We start from the raw sequence: 16,096 nt of genomic DNA, 5'->3' as shown, positions 1-16,096 counted from the left end.
ACAACTTAAACATACCCACGTTTGAGAAATTCATTTGGTGACCTGTAAGACATAACCAGCATCTGCACAAAAGTCAAATGGTGACTAGGGTCAAACAAGAGGCTAGCTCCAAGGAGAACTCATACTTCTGTTTATGAACTAAACTGACCTATTTAAGTAAATTGGTGAAGGTAATTTAGATAACTCTTTTATGAGACCACTACATGATAAGTCTCAGTTTGTTTTGAGGATGGGGGCAATGTGATTTTATAAAACCTTATTTTTATGACCTAAAATTTTGAAATGATTTAATCTGTGTTTGAAATTTCAGTTTATCTTTATTAGAAGAATTTGACTGCAGCTGTAATGAATTGGAGAGCTTACCTTCCACGATTGGCTACCTGCATAGTCTTCGAACATTAGCTGTCGATGAGAATTTTCTCCCAGAACTACCTAGAGAAGTAAGAAATTAACTTCTATACGTTAATTATTAATGTGGCTGTTACTTGATTACATGTTAATATCTTCAGAGTAGATTCATATGGTATGTGATATAAGCAGAAATCAGTTAAAATGGAATTCTGCTTATCTCAGGAAACAAGGGACATGCAAAAATGTTATAAAACATATTTGGATTGTGTAAAAATTAAAATTTACAAAGTATGTTTTCTATATTTACTTATGCCACTACTCATTTAAAATATTCTACTACAAGAATTACATATATGCCCATTTTTTTCTAGATAAAACCTAATTGTGCCACCATACGTAACACACAGCTCAATTATTCAAAAACTTGGAATGTATATTCAGAATGACAAAAAAGTTTTTCCAAAGTCAATTAAAATATTACCTAATTGGAAGTCAAATCAATAATAAAATATTTTCATTGAAGATATACTTGTATTTCCTACAAAAGGATTCAAAACTAATCCATATGTTTTATTTTCTTGGAAAAATTAAAAAATTTGTTTTGTGGGTAATGTCTATTTCAGATGAAAATTTCTTATTTTGTCTGTTTCCTATTTTTAAAGCCATGAGATTTAAGTTTGGTAATACTAATATTTCAGATTCTCCTAAAATGTTTACTAATACATATAGGAAATATATTTTCCATTTAAAAACTTTACTTAGAAAACATATTTTCCATATCCAATGGAAAATTGAGTTTCAGTGAACATTTAAATTCAACTTCTTTCTTTCAGTACTTCCTTAATAAAGAACAAAAATTTAAACTTTTTTTTTATTTCCATAGCATGGAGTATTATATTAAATTGGCTCATTTGTAGGCCCCCAAAAATGATTAATTTCTCTAGCAAAAAAGGATCTGTATACTCCTTTTGTAGTGAAATGGGTTTGTCATTGCTGACTTTGGCAGCTAATGGCAATGTTAACTAAGAAGACCTCATTATAAATAAATATTTTATTAAAGCTGAAATCTTGCTGATAATGTTGTTGATGGTGGTGGTGGTGATTGTGGTGGTGATCGTGATGTTGATGGTGATGGTGATGATGACGATGGTGATGATGGGAATAATTATGTTGGCAATGACGATGCTAAACCTAATGTATGAATAGTCAGGGAAGTGTCATGTGTCTTAAGGAAAGTGCTCTTATACAGGAAGGACATTAGACATGCTTAAGAAATTTCTTGAATCATGGATTCGGTCTTTAGTTTGGTTTTTCATTTTTATTTTTGTCTTTTACCTTTTATTTATATCCCCTGGGCTTAGTCCAGGGTTTTGTATATAGTAAGCATTTAACAAATGCTTGATGACTGATTGGCTTAAAAAGAGGTATCATTATGTGACATGACAAAATCCTTTGAAATGAATAGGTATTAAAATAATTTTCTCAAAGAAATACATTGAAACCTATTATTGTCTTAAATATTCATATGAAATGTGAATAAGCAAGGATGTGTGATTGTACCCATGTTTAGAAATGCCCTGCAACAGCACATGTCCAGGCCATTTATTCATTTGTTCCTTGGCAGATCTGGCAGCTGGGTGGCTCAGTGGATAGAGTTCTGGGCCTGGAGTCAGGAAGATTTGAGTTCAAATTTGACCTCAGACACTTACTGGTGGTGTGACCCCAGGACAACAGCTTAATCTCTATTTGCCTTAATCCAGTGGAGAAGGAAATGGCAAACCACTCCAGTATCTTTGCCAAGATAACCCCATGAACAGTTTGTGACATGGTTCGTAGGGCCATGGAGTGTGATATGACTGAACAACACAACAAGGTTCAGTTTTAGGAAATTGCTTGGAGCACACAGAAGTTACAGGACTTGCCCGGGATCTAGCAGCTAATAAGTACCAGAGATTGTCTAGGAATGTTGCCTAGTGCCCTTTCCACTGTGCTGTCCTACCTCCATTCAGATGGAAATCATAATTACTCTTGCAAGTCAAAGCAATCCATAGGAAAATTGTGACAAGATGAAGCTTCTTCACTTCTTTTCCCTTTTTGTCCACAGATCGGAAGCTGCAAAAATGTTACAGTCATGTCACTGCGCTCTAATAAACTGGAATTTCTACCTGAAGAAATTGGACAGATGCAGAAATTAAGGGTCTTAAATTTGAGTGATAACAGGTATTTCTGCAATGTTGTACATCCTATATAAATCTTCCTTTACTGAAGAAAAATGATGGGGGTTTTTCTAGTAAGTTTGGATTGATCATTTGCTTTTCCATGCTGTGAACGCAAACAGTAGTAAACCATTTCACCACTAGTTCTAGTTAGTAAATAAAACCTCAGAGAGGGGCAGACAAGTTACATCCATCTAACTTTATTAAAATTCTGTTAGAATACAGAAATGTTTGTGTGTAAATGGCCCTAGTCAGAAGCATCCTACAATTTGGAAGGGTAAAAATGCTCTCTGTTTCACTATAATAATAGTCCACATGATTTAACAATAAATAAGAAGTCTGTGTGCACCCATGACTATCTCCAAATTACTTGGCAGTGTAAATATTGGGATTCCCATTAGAGTAGTAATGATATCATTAAGATGTCTAATTGCCAGTCCATGGTTGTGATAGTAATGGCAATTAAAGATTCCCCTGTATTGGCTTGGTTTTCAAATTGATTGTATTAAAACCCAGAGTTTGTTAATCCCACCTGTGGGATGGGCTTGTTGATGTGAAAAGAAAGTCCTTAAGTGGGAGGAGCTGGTGACGTAGATTTGGAGAGACACTGGAGAGAGGCGGAAGATCTTTTTTTGGAAGCAGCACCTCGTGGAGAGAGAGAGGCTAAGAGGATTGCTGGTGGCCGCTTTGAATTGCCCTGGACTTTTGAGACCTGCCCCCTGAGCTGCCAAGGACTGAGGAGACATGGCTGTTTTGCTGGTACTTTGTCTGTCTGTTTTGATGTTATTTTGCCAGATTTGTCCACTGGTGAAAGACTGTCCTGTTGAAGAAGTCCTGGAACCTGGCATTTGGTTAAGAAGGCCTGAGACTGTCCTGCAGACAGAGAGTGAATACTGTCCACTGGTGAGGGACAGTACTGTTGTTGCAGGGGTCTGGAGACTGTCCTGCAGACAGAATGAATACTGTCCACTGGTGAGGGACAGTACTGTTGTTGCAGGGGTCTGGGAGCCTTTCTGTTGGTTCAGAAGCCCTGAAGAAGGATTTTCTTGTTGTATGTTTACAGAAATCCTGGGAGAGGGCTTTGCTAATGTGTTCAGGGGTTCTAGGGCTGTTCTACAGACAGAGGATAAATTCATGAAGGGACTGGCAATGTATCTTATGGCCTTGCTAAGCCTTGTCTCTCCAGGAACTAAGATTGCTGAGAACTTGCCTCGTGTCAAGATGAAGAAAAGACCTCCATTTGGGTATTAAGTGCTGTGTTTAAACTTGATGTAACTCTGGGGTAGATTCAATTGTGATCCAGGGGTGGGGAACTTTTGACCTTTTTGTGTTCTATGGTTGAGCAAATGAATGTATTTTACTTATGTTTGGAAACTAATCTCCATTTGAGAAGAGGGGCTTTGTGGTGGACTTAATTAAGGTATAGCCTAGGGGTGGAGAGGTATTTGGAACAGAGACTTTGTAATTGATTGAATGATTGGAAAGTCCTGGGGTGGGGTAGGCCTTGGAGATTATTTAATCACACTTAGTAAATGCTGTATTTTGAATGATGTCATGTTTTGATCTTCTCTGTTCTGGGTTTGTTACTGAATAAAATAGAGAGCACCTATGCTGGTATTTTGAACCTGGGAAGTTGCCTTTCCTTGGCATTACATTACAATGGTACTCAGAAATTATTCAGTATAGGTGATAGGAAAAATAGAAAAGCCAAGAAAAAATTCCCATAAAATTCAATGGTAAGGCTTTGGTATCTTAATTATGTTACAAATTTTTGTTCTTCTGAGTTTAATAATCAACCAAACCTTCCTGGAAAATATTTCCATTAACCAATTAGTATATATAATATGCAAGGAAAGTCTTCATAAATATAAGACTTTCATCAGAAAATAACAACTATATTCTTTTAAAAAGTTTTAAGTTGAAATGATTTTTTAAAACTTGAAATCAATTTGTGAAAGATGAAAGCATTATAATAAGACATCCTAGAAAGTATTTATTATTAACCTTGACTCTTGCAAGGTAGAAGATAGCAGCCTGGAAAATTAAATTAACATACATTTACTAAGTGCCTACTTTGTGTAACGCACTGTACCAAGCCTTGGAAATACAAGCAAAAAGAAAGATATTTCTGTCCTCAAGGAACATTGTAATAGGAAAAGTGGACACATAAAGGAAACAGGAGGAAGAAAGTAAAGGAAGATGAAGCTCCCTGTTTGGGCTCTTGATGGAAGAAGAGAAAGAAGAAGTAGAGGCCAGAGAGAAATGAAGGAGGGAACAATGCTCCTGTGCCTTGCCTGGGCTCTGCTTTCAATTGGAGATTCCGGGAGGAACACAATAATCAGAAGAGTCTGAGGGCAGAGGGACAAGGTGCCAGGCTCAAAGTCAGGAGATCTGCTTTCAAATCCTAGCCTGGCACTGACCACTCGTGTGACCTTGGGCAATTGGCATCATCTGTCTGGGCTCCGATTTCTCTCTGTAAGATGAGGGACTTGGGCTAGATGATGTCTAAGGGAATCATCTCTTTGATGGCCTAAATTTGAATTAGCTCATGTTGTAAGCTCATTTGAATATGCCCTGTAAGGGGAATGCAACATGCAGATAGATATATGCAAATTAGTGATCTACAGGATAAATAGGAAGTAATTGAGAAAGGGATGATGTTGGAATTGAGAGAGCTCAGGAAAGGCTTTTTGTAGAAGGTTAGACTTTTGCTGGGATTTGAAGGAAGCCTGGGAAGCTGGGAGGCAAAGATGAGGAGGGAGAGCCTCCCATGTGTGAGGGAAAACCAGAGAAAATGCCTGGTGTTGGGAGATAGAGTGTCTTGTTTGAGGATAGGCAAGGAGGTGAGCATCACTGCATTGGAGAATAAGTGGTGGGGAGGAAGATGTAAAAAGCCTGGAAAGGACAGAGCTGTAAGGGACTGGGTTGTGAGGAGCTTTGAATGCTGAACAGAGACTTTTATATTTGGTCTTGGCAGTGACAGGGAACCACTGGAGTTTACTGAGTAGAGGGGTGACATGTTGGACCTGTGCTAGAGTTTTAATTTTATGTGGACACATCGCCTTCTACCATGCACAACAGCTATTTGTGTGGAGTTCATCTCCCCTACCAGGGGTGATAAACTCTCTAAGGGCAGGTATTCCATTGTATTTATTTTATAGTTACTATGTTGCCTTTGCCGAGCCTCACACTCAGTAACTAGTCAATAGAGATTTTCTGAATGAATGAATGAGTTGCTCATGATTAGGAGAATTGTTGTGATCCGATCCATAACTCAAAAGGAATCCCATCTGAAACCTTCCCAATAAGTCACCAATCCAGGCTTGTCTGGAAATACCAGAGTGTGGGAAACCCATTGCCTCTTGGGTAACCCTCTCCAGCTGTTTATGACTCTCCATATTAAGGAGTTGTAGGCTTTTCTCATGACAGAAAGCCAAAATTTGTCTCATAGAAACTTCCGGTCATTGCTGCTTGTTTTGACCTCGAGGACCAAGTGAACATCTGTTCCCTTTTCCACACAAGAGTTGTTCAAATACTTGAACAAGACAACTATCATGTCTCCCCTGTATCTTCTCTTTTAATAGGAAAATAGATTTAAAATAGAGGGGACTTTGGGAGTTAATCTGCCCACTATGTTTCAGACTTGAGATTCCCAGTTACTTCCAAATTAATCTTCATGGGATGTGGAATTGAAGCCCTTCACCATCATCATCATCATCATCCTGTTTGGCCTCCTCTGGACACTCTGCAATTAGCATCCTTTAACTTCAGCACCCAGAATTGAACAAAGCACTCTGGATGTGTTCTGCCTAAGAAGATCGCAGAAGTACTCTCACTTCCTTGTTCTATGACTCTCTTAATGCAACCTCAAAATGCATTATTATTATTATTGCTGCCTGGTAAATCACGCTGAGCTTCTCCACCATTGGGACTAGAGAAGCAATGTCCCCACTGTTCACTCTCCTGGTCAGACTACATCTGGAGTGGTGTGCTGACTTCTGAGTACTGCACTTACAGAAGGACATGTTGAAGTTTGAAAGCTTCCAGAGGAAAGTAGTCTGGATGGTGAGCATGTCATATGAAGAATGGTGGAACTGGGGCTATCGAGACTGAAGAGGAAAAAAAGCAGAGTAGATATTTGAAGGGTTGTCATGCAGAAGGAGCATTAAATGTGTTTTACTTGGCTGCAGAGGTTTAGAACAGCAATGGAGAGTAGATTAGATAGGAATACAATGAATTCAAATGTGGGACGGTATGGTTAGATTATATGAATTTGTAACTCACCTGATGAACATCATTCTGGAAGTAGAGGAGGGGGGGGTTGGGGAATGAAGATTACCTTGGGTTGGAGATTGACAATGTAGGTTTGCCATCAGATCAAAGAGACCTGCTAGCCTGTGCTGGGACATGGGTAAAATGCCAAATTCAGTGGGGAGAGACCTAAAAAGAGACCAAGAATTCAATGAATGATTCAATAAGAATATAATGAAGCCAAAACAATTTTATTTTTTTCTGCCACACCCTCAGAAACTAGTCCTTAGCAACTCATTCATTCAGCAAATACTTATTAGATATTTTGCATAAATACTAGTGTCCCTATGGCCCCAAACCATAAGAGACATTAAAGGAACACCAAATAGAGTCCAGGAGAGCAGAGTTCATTAGGAATGATGATCCATGCTTATAGAAAGCCGCTTTCCTAAACTCAGAGACGGAGTTCACATAGAACATTCCATGGACGCTTCAGTGGAAGGTATGATTCATTAGAGAGCCCTGAACAACTTATTACTTTTATTTAAAGGTAATTCCACAAATTACATGAATTCCTAAAAGTCAGCACCTGATACTTTCCATGTGGGTATTTTCTCCCTCTTGAGAAATATTAAGTAGCTCCAAAAAGTGAAATTGAAGACCTTGCTAAGCTCGAATTACTTAGATTTAGTTGGATGCAATATGAAATCCCTCCTAGTCTCATGTGTTTTCTGGAAGACAAGAGAGTACAAGGGAAGTTAAATGTACTTCGTCATAGAGACTATTTCTAGATTGGGGAAGACTAGCCTTCAGAAAAGGTTCATCACTTTAATTGAGCACAGTGTGTACCAAGACCTCTGCCTTGCTTTTAGTAAATAGGAAAGTTTGCTGAGACCCCGAGAACAAGAATGAATTGCAACTTGCTTAGAGCTAGCTCTTATTTCACTGTGGTGATTACTATACTATCACAGACTATTTTTATTAATATTTTGTTTCCAAATTTGAAAATAATCCTTTAAATATACATCAGTTCTTGCTTTTCTTTTAATTATATGACATTATATCAAGCTAAGGTTATGAAAAATGCTGTCCTCATTGTTTGTGTCCAACTCTCCATGACCCCCTTTTGGGGTTTTCTCAGCGGAGATATCAGAGTGGTTTGCCATTTCCTTCTCCAGCTCATTTTACATATGAGAAAACTGAGGCAAACAGAGTTAAGTGACTGAATCAGGTTCATACAGCTAGGAAAGGACTGTGGCCAGATTTGACCTCAAGAAGATCAATCTTCCTGAGTTGGGCCCAGCACTCTCATCTACTTTACCACATAGCTGCCTCCTATGAAAAATGGCACTGTCTTTACTTTTCCCCAGAGATGACTAGTAATTGAACTTATACACCTGGGGGTAGATTTCCATGAAAACTCAATGAATATGGTCTTGAGGTAGTTTTCTCTTCTTATGAAGACTAGTCATGGAATTACATATCCATAATTTCACTTTTCAAATTAACATTCAAACAACTGGATATATCTCTCGAGGATAGTTTATTCACATTTATCATTAAAACATATTGGTTTCAAAAGGAATATACCTATGTAATTAGCAAAAGAGTGTACCATCTAAAGCTTATTAACTAATGCAATGAAAAATAATAATAAAATGAAGAGTAAAATAATATCTTTGCCAAATAGGCATCCTGCAGCTCAGTGAAATCTAGAGCCAAGAAGAGGTGAGTTCAAATATATCCTAGGACACTTACTGCCTGTGTGACTCTGGGGAAATCACTTAAACTTTGTTTGCCTCAGTTTTCTCATCTGTGAAATTGGAATAATAAAAACCACCCTCCTCCCAGGGATTTTGTGAGGATAAAATGAAATAACATTTGTAAAGTGCTTTGCAAACATAAAGTGCTATATAAAGGCTAATGATTATTATTACCAAATAAAATTTATATTGCACCTACAAAAATATTGGCACTTGAATGTTCTTCTCAGTGATACCTTCTTAAGTCATAAAATTCATCTCCATTCCATTACTTAAGACATGGAAAAGAGATTCCTACTTAATAGCAAAGGAGAGATGAAAGCTAATGAGAAAACAAACCAAAGTTTCTCAAACACAGTCATGGTTGGTGGTGGTGGTGTTCAGTCATCTTCAGTCATTTCTGACTCTTAGTGACCCCATTTGGGGTTTTCTTGGTGAAGATACTGGAGTGGTTCGCCACTTCCTTCTCCAGTTTATTTTACAGATGAGGAAACTGAGGCAGAAGTAGGTGACTTGCCCAGAGTCACACAGCTAGTATTTGAGGCCAGATTTGAACTCAGGAAGATGAGTCTTCCTGACTCCAGACCCAGTGCTCTAGCCACTGCACCACCTAGCTACCCCTGCTCACATGTTGACACTTTTCCCTGTATGATTCTCCTCACATCACTTCACTGCCTGGGCCATGTTTTCTTCATCTTTAACATGATAGGATTGGACTAGATGGTCTCTAATCAGTCCTGTAGCCCTCCATACATACCCATAGTGGTTGACAAGTTCACAAAGGTAGTTAGTGATAGAACAAGACCAAGGCCAGGTCTCCCAGCTTCCTATCATATCGGGATGCCTTAGTTGAATGTGTTTCGCTGTAATTTAAACTTTTCAGTAGCAATCATAGAGTATAGCTGTTTAAAATAAACTATCATAAAATATAAAGTGATCATTTCCACAATTCATCGATAATGTTAAAATACTGTTTTCTTTTCAGGCTGAAGAATTTACCATTCTCGTTTACCAAACTGAAAGAGCTTGCTGCTTTGTGGCTTTCTGACAATCAAGTAAGAACTTTTAAAAATCATCTCCTTGTAATAAAAAGATTAACATGTCATCAAAATATGAGTGAACTTTCATATCTTTGACAATTTAGTAAAACCAGATGTATGTTAGAATGAGAGGAAAGTGAACTCATGAGTGGTATTTAAAATGTGTAATAAATGTATAAAGTTCTACTTAATGAGTTTCACAGAGACCTGCTTAAGCACATCATCATGATGTGTCAGAAGACCCAGATTCACCAAGGCTGTTTCAGCAGAGCCCCAGTGCTCAAAGATTTCACCATGCAGAAAAGGCTCAGTACTATCCCACAAACTGATCCTGTCTGCTGCTCAAGGAACAGCTTAACTGAGAGACAGAGAGATTTGTCACCAGAGATTGACCATTTGGGCCAGGACCACCCATCAAACAAACAAAAAACACAACAAACATCCATTTGTTCCAGAGTTCACACAACTAGAAGTGACTCTTATCGATTCTGATATTATCATTATAGACAAAACCAGAAAATGCAGTGAAATGTCAAATAGAAAGAGGGTTCATTGATTCTCCTTGCAAAGGCAAAGAAAGGAAGTGGGAATTGTATCAAAAGGAAACAAAGGGTATAATTTTATGGAATCTTTTGTCATATTTAGTGGCACTATTCACAAAAAAGCGTTTGTAAATAGACCACCCTGAAAATAATCATAACTTCTCCATAACATCCACTGAAGAGGATAAAGAAGTAGAGAAATGTTATGAGGTCCTTCTAATTAAATTAGTATGTGTCAGGTGTGTATTATTACATATTTAATTCTTGGTGACATAAATACAAAGCTTGGCATAGGAGAGTACAATGAAAATAGGGTAGAAAATAGGGTTTAGGAATAAGAAATGAGAGGTGAAAAAACTTGTCAACTCTGAGGAAATCTCATCAAAATCTATTATAGAAACTTTCATCAAGGAATCAGGAGTAACTGGACATAATTAGTACCAAGTAGCATCGCAGAAATTAAATTGATGTTTCAACATACAAAAAAACGACTTGTTCATGTAGGAGCCATTTATAAATCAGCTGTTGTGTGTACAGTCAGACCAACAACCTATTATGGCAAAGAAAGAAATCAATACAACTCTTGGGGGGAATAGCACATCTTATTATTAGTGAAAAAAATTGTTGAAGAAAATATTACTACTGGCTGGCCCTTGTCTGCAAATCTTTTTGAGAATAATCTGCACATACATTAAAGACATCCTTGATGAATGTTTGCAAAGGGAATAGTCAGGCTTTTTGCAACAGTGATCTAAAGCAAGCCTTTTTTTTAATAATCACGCAGCTGACTAAAACATAGAGAATATCTAATGTCACTGCACTTCTGTTGTCACGATAAAAGAAAGCATTTAATCAGTAGAGACAAAGATCGCTGTAAAGATTTGCTTTAAACATGAGACCTTCCATGTACATCACAATCATACAACATTATGAAAACTATAATGTCACAGGTAACTTTGGTCAACATTCCTCAGATTATTCATAGGAAATGAGACGTGAAATAGGACGTGAATATAGACGTGAAATGTAGTCTCACCAAAGTTGCTTGCCACCATCATGGAGGACAGCAGAGAGAATCAAATGGAATATTTGTAAAGCATTTTGGAAATCTTCCAGTGCTACTCAAATGCTGGCTATTGTTTTTTCTGGTTGTTACTATTACTGTGGCTGGTGCAGAGATTCTCTATGGATGGCAAGATCTTCTAGACACACTGCAGAACTGCATAGAGGAGATCCATATTCACTCAGAAGAGTGTGGCCTAACTATTCACCAGGAAAAACCATGTGGATGAAAAATGGCTGTTATTCAGATGAGGACATTCAGTTAGATGGATAACCCATACAGTGGTTCCAACAACACATGTATCTTGGACTGTCACTGAGGGTAAACAATGGTCTGCCCTCAGAATTTAACAGTAACTGAAGAGTAAAATGCCTTTACAAAATTATGCCGTTTTAAATTACCTCAAACTTCTTCCAGAAACAACAGCTCATCTTTTTAAGATCAGTATTCATCCAGTGACACCATATGACTACAAGCCTCTCAGGAATTGGTATTATTTCCCCAAAGGGCCAAAGAGAAGAGCTATTGCTGTCATTTGCAGGCTGCAACATATTACCTGGATAATTGCACCAGGAGAATGGTGTTAAGCAGGGATGGGGACCCTGCAGCCTCCAGGTCGCACATGGCCCTCTAGGTTCTCAAGTAGAATCCTTTGGGAGGGGGTGGGGGAGTGTGTGCCAAAAACAGAAATGTCAACAATTTCTTGACTTGTAGTAAAGATAATTTCATCCTTGAAAATTTGAAGTATCTTAAAAAGGAGAAATCCATTCTGAGTCTGACCTTTACTAAGAAGGAGGAACTGTTTATACAGGAGATGGAGTTTGGAGCTAATCTGGCATACACATTAGATTTTAGGAAAATGGATTCCAAAGAGTTAAGAAAAAGTATAGATAAGATATTTTGGATTTAAAGTCAACAGAGGGTCAACCCATTGGTGATGGGAAGTTAACAATAAAATCCTGAAAGAAATAATTCTGATGAGGAGGAAAATGGAAAGTTGTGTAAATAGGTTTCTATGAATGCACAGAGAACTCACCAAGTAACCCATAGGATACCCATTTTTCTGTGTGGGCCCTCTAGAAAAGATATTCTAGGTTCTAGGTACAATTTGGCTTAGTGCCTACTTAAAACCATAGCTAAGGAGCTCACACCAATGCATACACTTTGACTAGCCACCCAGAGGCTATTATATCCAATAATAAATGTACCTTTGATCCCTTACCCTCCCATCTTGCCTAGCAGATTCCCTTCTCAACCATTCCCTATCTAACCACTAATCTTTCTCTATTTAATGGCTCCTTCCACAAAGTCTTCAAATGTGCCCAATTCTGCACTGTCCTTAAAAAATACCTTCCTAGACTCTTATCATCAATTTGTCATCCAACATCTCTCCTTCCTTTATCAAACTTCTAGGCGGGGAAAGCTGTTTACTCCTGTTGTCTCTACTTCCTCCCCACCTCCCACCATCATTCAACTGAAATTGCTCCCTCCAAAGTTTTCAGTGACCTCTTAATTGTAAGTCTGATGGTCTTTTCTGAGTCTATCCTTCTTGACCTATCTTCTGCATTTGACATTGTTGTTCATCCTCTGTTCCTACATACTTTCTCCTTTTTGGTTTATGATCTATCCCACACCTCTTACTCATGAGTGTTCCCCAAAGATCCCTCTCTATACTCTTTCACTTGATAGCACCATTAACATCCATGAGTTTAATTATCACCTCTATTTACGTGACATTAAGTCTATAAATCCAAACCTAATCACTTTCCTGACTTTCAGTCCTACAGATTAGTATTAAAGATAGAGCTAGAAAGAGTCATAAAGATCATCTAAAATGACTCCCTCCTTTATAGATGAAGAACTGAGTCCTAGAGTGGTTTAATGACCTGCCCAAGGTTTCATCCCCAGCTGCCAGCTCCTCTATTCCCATTCCCCTCAACCTAATCCCCCCCAGTGTTTCACTCAAAAAACATCCAGCCCTCCTACTTTGCTTTCTGGAATGTCTTCTCCACAGATAACAAACTTGCTTTCATCCTAAATCTTTTCCTTTCTCCCACTTCCATTTTCTGGCTTTCACTGAGAGCTGACTCCCTGCCAATGATGCAGCCTCCTGAATGCCCTTTTCAGCATTGGCTACACTTTAACTGATCCCACACAACTCACTGGATAAGGTAGGGTAGCTGGAATATGTTTTGCTCCCCTCTTCTACTTCCAGTCTCTCTCTCTACTACCCTCACTCATGTGATGTCTGGGCGAACCATTTGTGCCTGACCTGTGATAGAGCCTTCTGAGCTCATATTAATCTGATAAGCCAAAGTCAGACCCACTGTGCTTTGACTCCAACATAGAGATGTCATTTTGGTCCTCTTTAAGAGCAAAGAGCAAAAAAAACAACCAAGCAAGCAAGCACAACCACAACCACTCAGTAGCTTGTCTTTTCAGGTTCCATGTCTATCACCCAGTTCGAATGTTGGTAGTTTTTGTCTACCTAGCCTCATGATACTTCTCTCCTCAAAAGTACAGTCCCTGTTTCACAGTCTTTCTCTCTTCCCCAACTCCTGCCCTCATAAAAGAGGAATTCAATATACATGTTGCTATTCTCTCCAATATTCTACCCTCCCAGCTCCTCAACTTACTCACTTCTCGTGACCTCCTCTACCCCAGCTCAGGTACACACAGAGATAGTCGTAGTGTGATCTTGCCATCATGCACAAATACACCACATTCATGAAATCTGCAATTCCCTTCTCTGACCAGTCTGTTGTCATTCAACCTCTCCCTCTGCTTTGCAGCTGTAAACTCTGTTCTTTATCCTCACCGTTACATCCAGTCCCTCAACTCAGTTCTTTTCTAGGCCATCACTTTTTACTGCCACTACTCTCCTCCCTTCTCCATCTTGACTCCTTGGTGAACGAGTTCAACTCAACACTGTCCTCGAGATTCCCTTGTCCCCTTAGCCTGTCACAATGCATTGCCTTCACTCCTGCTCAGATGTTTCTGAATAACATTGGAGAAAAGTATAAACTGGGTCCAGCACAAATTTATGTTGCATAATCTTAACTGGGCCTTCACTGAGATTGCTCCCTCTATCCTCCAAACTTTATCACTAATATTCAGTCTCTTCTTGTTTGCTCACTGCTTTCCTACTACCTACATACATATTCATGTAGTCCCCATCCTCAAAAAACCCTCACGTGGCCCATCTATCCCCACTAGGTCCATACCTCTCTTCCTTTTTGTATCTAAGGCAGTCTACAATCAGCATGTCCAGTTTCTTTTTTTCCTCACTCTCTTCTAAAATGTCTACATCTTGACTATCAGCCTCTTCATTCAAAACAAACTACTCTCTCCAAAGTTATCAGTGATATCTTAGTTGAAAAATCTAATGGCTTTTTTTTCAAGTCTCATCCTTCTTGATCTCTGTGCAGCCTTTAACATTGTCAAACACCTTCTTCTCGATCCTGCTCTCTTCTCTCTAGGTTTCCATAAAACTATTCTAGTATTCCTCTTATCTTCCCAACTTCTTCTTCACAGTCTTCTTTGCTAGATTTTAATACAGGTCACACCTGCTGATGAGGGGTAGCCCTCAGGCCTCTGTCCTGGACCCCCTTCTTTTTTCCCTCTATACTCTTTTGTTTGGTGATTTCATCACCTGCCAAGGATTCAATGATCATCTCTGTGCCAATGATTGTAATATCTATTTATTCAGCCCTTAACTCTCTGCTGACCTTCAGTTTTCAATCTCCATCTGGCTATTGGATATCTTGAAATGCCTTATAGACATCTTAAATCACCATGTCCAAAACTGAGCTCATTATTTTCCCCAAAACTCTCCCCTCTTTCTAACTTTATTGCTATTGTCAAGGGTCTCATCATCCTCCTGGTCACCAGGCTTTCAAATGAGGGATCATTCTTGACTTAGCCTTCTGACTCCTTCTGCCCAATCTGTTGCCAAGTTCTATTGCTTTTACCTTTGTAAAGCCTCTCCAATATTCCATCTTCTCTCCTCTGACACTGCCCTTATCACCTCATGCCTGGACTGTTACAATAGCCTTCTGGTTAATCTCCTTGCCTCAAGACCCTCCCCCATTATCCATCTCATCTCTCATAGCTACATTGTACCCTCTCCTTACCTCCATCCTTTCTGTCCTTCTTTCCCTTTATGATAAAGCTCAAGAATTATCTTCTACACTCAGAATTTTCCAATCCTTCCAGTTGCTGGTGCCCTCCCTGAAATACTTCACAGTATTGAACTACTGGTATCTATTTCTTCTCTACACAAAAACACATACAAATACACATACACACATGCATATTGCTTTCCCTGATAGAATGTCCACTCCTTGAGAATGGTTGACACCTACTAGGTTCTTAATAAATTATTTTTGATTGATTTATTTGTTTAATAAAATATATTTAATTAAGCACATAGCAAATGAAGTGAGAGGAAATCTCCCCAAGCATGAGGGGTACATGTGTAATATCAACTGAATAATGGCTAGAGTGATTCAAAGTTAATGAAAGTTCATTATAGGCTAGATTTTACCTAGGAAATATTCATGGAAGAGTAAGTCCTGAAATGAGTCTTTATTCCCCTACCTCCCATATCTCCCTTATGTTCTTCCTCCACTTCTGGGAGGAATTTCCTTTATCTATTTTTATAACCTTGTGTTTTATTCAATTCAACAAACATTTATTCATTTTCTACTGTGTGAACTGTTCTAAATTCTAGGAGAGGTGCAAAGTTCTCATGATAGAATCACTTCCTTCATGGAACTATGTATGTTTGTGTGGAAATTAGATAGATAGATAGATAGATAGATAGATAGATAGATAGATAGATAGATAGATAGATAGATAGATAGATAGA

The 16,096-nt window shown here is 38.5% G+C and overlaps 1 protein-coding gene across 1 annotated transcript in view; it reads left to right on the top strand.

Annotated features, from left to right (window-relative positions):
• LOC138164868 (leucine-rich repeat-containing protein 7) overlaps positions 1-16,096 on the top strand; it is a 602,064-nt gene that overhangs the window by 473,443 nt on the left and 112,525 nt on the right. The window contains exons 12-14 of the mRNA XM_069092797.1: positions 311-440; positions 2,456-2,571; positions 9,567-9,636. Coding sequence (XP_068948898.1) covers positions 311-440; positions 2,456-2,571; positions 9,567-9,636 — 316 coding nt within the window. The remainder of the gene's footprint in view (positions 1-310; positions 441-2,455; positions 2,572-9,566; positions 9,637-16,096) is intronic.

Source organism: Petaurus breviceps, unplaced genomic scaffold (genome assembly GCF_028583685.1).
Source record: "Petaurus breviceps papuanus isolate PSGF00001 unplaced genomic scaffold, PetGlider_PUasm1.0 207, whole genome shotgun sequence".
Taxonomy (NCBI): domain Eukaryota; kingdom Metazoa; phylum Chordata; class Mammalia; order Diprotodontia; family Petauridae; genus Petaurus; species Petaurus breviceps.
The sequence above is the reverse complement of the archived record's forward strand: the minus strand, read 5'-3'. Positions and strand labels throughout refer to the sequence as shown.